Genomic DNA, 6,000 nt, shown 5'->3' on the forward strand with positions numbered 1-6,000 from the left:
TGAAAAAGTTCCTGTCATTGATCTCAGATCATGAATTCATCCAACCTCTGGAGTCCACGGAATGTGCAGTATTGCTTTGACTCTGTTAACAATTCATGTCCTAGAAATGTAAGGTCTACAATCAGTCTTTGGGCTATGTACATCTTCATGGTGGGAGCAATAGTGCTCACAATGGGTGGAAATATGCTTGTGATCATTTCCATCGCTCATTTCAAACAGCTTCACTCTCCAACCAACTTCCTGATCTGCTCCATGGCAACTACCGACTTTTTGCTTAGTTTCATGGTTATGCCCTACAGTATGATCAGGTCTATAGACTCACGCTGGTATTTTGGAGACCTCTTCTGCAAAATCCATACTTGTTGTGATATAATGCTCTGCACCACCTCTATTTTCCATCTGTGTTTTATCTCTGTTGACCGTTACTATGCAGTTTGTGACCCACTGCATTATATCACCAAAATAACTATCCCTGTGATAGTGCTATTTTTATTAATTAGCTGGTCTGTCCCATTCTTATTTGCCTTTAGCCTAGTTTTTTCACAGCTGAATACTGATGGCATTGAAGTATATGTTGCTTCCATTAACTGCTGTGGTTTCTGTGCACTGATATTTAATAAGTTCTGGGGAGTGATGGCTTCTCTTATAACCTTCTTTTTCCCAGGCACAGTGATGGTGGGTATCTATGTCCACATATTTACAGTGGCAAGAAAGCATTCAAGACAAATTGCTAAAATCCCTAGTGTAATAAAATGTGTCTCTGCAATGAAAAACAAAATCTCCACAAAAAAAGAGAACAAAGCAACTAAAACTTTAAGTATAGTTATGGGGGTGTTTGTTTTTTGTTGGCTGCCTTTCTTTATTCTTACAATAGCTGATCCTTTTATTAACTTCTCAACACCTGAAGACTTGTACAATGCCTTCCTCTGGCTGGGATACTGCAATTCTACTTGTAATCCAATCATTTATGGTTTATTTTATTCTTGGTTTCGCAAAGCATTTAAAATGATTGTGACTGGTAAAATCTTCAGACCAGATTCCTCTACTCTTACTTTGTTTCCCACATATACTTAATTAACCAAGTAGGGCTTTTATGAATGGATTAGCATTAATAGATGCCTATGCTGTGTGAAAGTAGAATGAATTATATTGTAAAAATAAGAATGGATTAAAGAAATGTTGTATGTACCTTTAAGCAGAAATAAGAAATGTTGAAATACAGGTGCCAGGAAAAGAAACATTAGGCATAAACAATGGTGCTAATGGCAAAACATTAACAGAAGATGGGTGATAGTTAGTAAGGAAATAAGATATGCATGCCTAGCCCAGGTAAACTTATCTGATTCTGCTTCCTTTGTTCTCACCCTTTTATCTGTATAAATAAGTTTGTGTCTTGCATGGTGCTCACATTATCTGGGTGTCATTAGCAGAGCGCTGTGCTAATAAAACAGAGTGGTCTGACAAACTGTGAGTCCTGAGTCTAACTTTGACAGCTGTTTCTGGAGATCTTTTAGAACAGTTCACATAGGGCCCTCTATGTTGACAATATTTACAAGAATCTGCACTTGCTTTTGGAGTAACTCATTTGTAGCGTGTCTCTATAGGTATTGTTTAAGGATTAGCATGCTATCTTAGTGAGCTGTCTGTCTGGATGATAGGAAGTGAGAGAACAGTCTGACAAACTAGACAGTACATTTTATCCAGCTTTGTTCCTGTATATACATTGATCATTTTGGCAACTACCCTACAATGTCATTTCTGTGCAAGTACCAGTTTGAGATTCCAAGTGCAGGATTTAAGTATTAATTTATCTAGTTACCCATGTTTGAAAATGGACTCCCCATTGTTGTGGGCCCGATAAAGCTAGCCTTACTCCAACTGAGAGTGTATCTCTTAATTCTCAGCATGAATAAGGGTAACACAACTCAGCCCAAAATGTTTTCTCTGGCTGAATAACTGGTCTTTATCTATATACAATCTACCTAAGCCAGTCTCATATACACCAGTCAATGAGTTATTAAGTCTCTAGCAGAAAAGTGTTCTGAATGTTCATAAAGTCAGTGTTTGTTTTGGGTGTAGCTGCTGCACTTGAGAAATCACCTCCATGCATTACCAAAGTAGCTGAGGTCAGCTGAGAACCTTAGCAGTCCTGACTAACATGTGGGAGTTTGAAGGATGCCAGGGGATGTTGTGAAAGGCCAAAAGTATGACTGGGTTCAAAAAAGAACTAGATAAGTTCCTGGGGGGGATAGGTCCATCAATGGCTATTAGCCAGGATGGGCAGGGATGCAAGATTATGCTCTGAGTATCCCTAGCCTCTGTTTGCCAGAAGCTGGGATTGGACAACAGGGGATGGACCACTTGATATTGCCTGTTCTGTTCATTCTCTCTGAAGCCCCAGGCATTGACCACTGTCAGAAGACCGAATTCTGGGCTAACTGGAACATTGGTCTTATGGAGTGGGGCATTTCTGAGGGAGGGTGGATGGTGGTGCCTAACTTTGTTCTCTTTTACAGTTCGATCCAAACTCCACTTGTTTATGCTGGCTCCTGCCAGAGGGACCAAGAAGACCTCTTGTGTTGAAGGGCTAATGCTAGTTCATATTTGCCATACTAATTTTATACTGCTTATGAAACAACAATGATAAGATAAAGTTTAAAATATGGGAATACATAAAGTAACTGATAACATGTCTTATATTTAAGGCCTTACTTAATTTGCGATATTGCAGAAATTGCAGATCCCACAATATTAGCTTCCCCTGCAATTTTGCCAGATACCGGGGACTGACAGCGGGAGCCCTGGGCGGTTAACAGCTTGGGCTCCTGCTCTCAGCCCCCAGTGTCTGGTGGCTGGGACACCCACTGTCAGCCCCTTGCATTAATAGTTGCCACAAAATGTCTGGTTATCAAAAAAATTAGCCAGCATAATATACTTTAGGGTTTATATTGTTCTGGAAAAATTTTCTTACACAAATAGGTCTTCTCTGGCTTTTCTAAATTTCCACAATTAATAAAGGTCCATTGTTACTTTTTCAAGATTTTCCACGTCTTGTTTGTGACTCAGCCACGATTATTTGACAATTATCCCACAATTCAAGTAGGGCCTTCCTTATATTACTATACGTCTACATATTTGCCCACCAGCATATATCTGCGATGGTATTTGTTGTGTCTGTTAGAGGGTGGATAGACACTAGCGAAGTCTTAACCTGAGACTGGGTTCCCCTTTCTGGTGACTGGACTCACTATTTATGAATCATGCACATTACTGGATCTGGGAATCAAACATGAATACTAGTTCAAAAGCAGCTTCTCTATTATGTGAGTATGGGATCCTCTCTTAGCTGAGCCAGTAGGAGCCAGAGTAGGCTTCTCTCAGTTCAAAACTATTCTGCAAATCTAACAACATTATTTACAAAAAGTGCTTTCATATTCACCATTCTATGTGGCCAGAAATCACCAATCTTTTCAAGTGCCAGTGCTGACATTGTCAGCAATGGAAGGAAATGGAGATATCTGAAAGGCCTGGTAATGAGCCATGAAGTGCCTCACATTTCAAACCCAGCCCAGTTTGCTAAAGCTGCTAACATCTGATGGCTCGTTCAAGAGTTTATGTGAAAAGAGTTGTACTTCCCGATTTTCTGAAAATGGCAATGAACATACAATTGTCTGTTACAGCTCCATTTTGTTTCTTAAAGCTGTCCCCTTACTCCATTTTGTTCTTGTTCTCCTCTGTGGCCACCCCTCCCTGGCTGTTAAGTTGTTTACCAGGGCCCCTGCCCTTCTCAAAGGGAGGGCCCCCTTAAGTTGTTTAACAAAAGCCATTGCCCTTCTCAAGGGGATGGCCACTTGTGCTAGGTGGGACCACTGCCCTGTTCAAAGGGTTAGTCCTGTTATCACCTTGTTAAAACCTGGGCTTGGTGTAGGGTAGGCTCTATCCAGAGCTGCAAGACTATTGTGTTTTTAAGATCCTGGGCATGAGTCATACCTCTGGGTTCAGGACTACTCCAAACATGTCTTGGTGGCTGCCTGCAGTTTTCTTTTCCTCTGCCTTCTCTCCTACCTGTAAGAGGGGGAGCCAATCAGAGTTACTGGTGGGATGCTGCCAGGGTTTGCCTTTATAAACAGACATTTTTTGAACAGACTTCAGAAAGGTTCTTGCATTGCTGCCTGGTCTGATCAACCAGGGGTTCTGGGGGTCCTTTCTCCGCTCTCGTTTTATTTTTGAGCGTACCCCCATTTTTGAAAACCCCCCCACCACGAAGAACGAATTGCTGCCTGAGAGATCTCCTGATTATCAAGATTGTATCGAGCCTTCTGATGTGCTTGCTGTTTCTGCCTCTGTTGCTGCCTTGTGGGATGGTAAGAATCCCTCTGTGAAACTTTCTATACTTTTATTTTATTATTTTAGCTGCTGGCTCTGTCTCCCCAGCACACAGACTCAAGCTAAACCTTGGTCTGTGTCCTAAAACCTCTGTTACCCACCCCCCTATCCTGGCTGCTGGCTCTGTCTCCCCAGCACACAGACTCAAGCTAAACCTTGGTCTGCGTTTTAAAACCTCTCTCTTAAACCCCGTGGCACTCTGCCACTGAAAATAAGTTTGTGCTGCTGCTAAGTTCTGCTCCTGTGGGCTTTGCCTTGGACTGTTTTCAGCTCTATCCACTGCTGCAGTCACCCGCTTCCCCCCCCCCCCCCTTGGAGCTGTGTCCTGGACACACACCACTCAGCCCTCTGGAACTATCCTTAGCATAAGGTGCACCCATTAAGTTAAGTTTAGCATTATACTTTGTAAGTTAGGCTTAGAGAATTGTTGCATTGTGTTTTAATTTGTGTAGTCTTGGTTAAGTTAGCTCATAGATAAGATTTTGCTGTGTTCTGTATAATTGTAATTGTCTGTCTTCCCACTGCAAACACCCCCCCCAGCTTCTCTGTGTCTTTCTACCTTGTTACACTCTCTCTGCTGCTTAAGCTTGCAACCTGTTTGCTCTGTCTCACTAAGTTTAAATCTCTAGCATAAAACCCCATTGGTTACTTTCTTCCTTTCTGGTACCCCTCACATTCTACATTTACACCACTGTGACACATTTTTACCTGGAATTGTTTGTTATTTAACACATTTTATCCATAACTGTTAGTTGGTTATATGCTGCTGTGACACACCTTTTTACATAGAAATCGCTAGCTACCTGTTACATTCATACCTCAGTGTTAACTGATTACCCACTGTATTGTATCCTACTGTGTTGTACCCCACTATTGAAACCCCCTTACTGTTTACCAAAAAAGAAACCCCTGCCCAATTGTCTACCTTAACAACCCATACCCCTCACTATTGAATTTTCCCTGTTTTTTGTATTTTCTTAATAAAGTTTATTTTGCACCCCACCCGTGTGGTAATTGTTCCCCAAGATCCCATATACTTACCTGGCAGGGACAACAATCAACACTGAAACCTTGTTTAAATGCACTAAAGAAACATTTGGGGTTTAATCATCAGCTTGACGCGGCTTATGGGGTAAAGCAACGATGGCTGTCACCCACCTTTCTAAGCCAGGACTGCACAGGCGTAAGCCAGAACAGCCAGCTAGAATGGTCCCATGATACAGACCCCCTCCAAAAAATCCCCTTCTTCTCCCAGCTTTCCCCGACATGTGCCCAGACCCTGGGGAGCTGGGAAGGAATGCAGTGAGGCTGGTTATACTGGCCTTTCTATACTTAGACATGTAGGGCTTCATTAGAGATAAGACCCACAGGGAGTTGGCTGTAGCTCCCCAATCTGAAGCTGCCCATCTCCAATGCAAGTTTTTTCTGTACAGTGATATTAAGCCACTGGAGGATTGGACATAATCAATCACTGTCCCACCCGCACTGCATCTTCCCTCTCTTTAGGCCGGGCACTGTGGGGTGAGAGCAGTTGATGCAGGAGGCAGCTGTGCTACCCTTGCCAGCTTTATGCCAATGCAAAATTTCCTTGTTTAAAGGGAACTCTAGGCTGGC

The 6,000-nt window shown here is 42.3% G+C and overlaps 1 protein-coding gene across 1 annotated transcript; it reads left to right on the plus strand.

The window, feature by feature from the left end:
- The first annotated feature begins 27 nt into the window (after positions 1–27).
- On the plus strand, positions 28–1,074 carry LOC120401378 (trace amine-associated receptor 4-like). Its single transcript, XM_039531294.1, has one exon. The coding sequence runs from the start codon at positions 31–33 to the stop codon at positions 1,072–1,074; it is 1,044 nt and encodes a 347-aa protein (XP_039387228.1). The 5' UTR covers positions 28–30.
- Positions 1,075–6,000: the final 4,926 nt, after the last annotated feature.

Source organism: Mauremys reevesii, linkage group 3 (assembly GCF_016161935.1).
Source record: "Mauremys reevesii isolate NIE-2019 linkage group 3, ASM1616193v1, whole genome shotgun sequence".
Lineage (NCBI taxonomy): Eukaryota > Metazoa > Chordata > Testudines > Geoemydidae > Mauremys > Mauremys reevesii.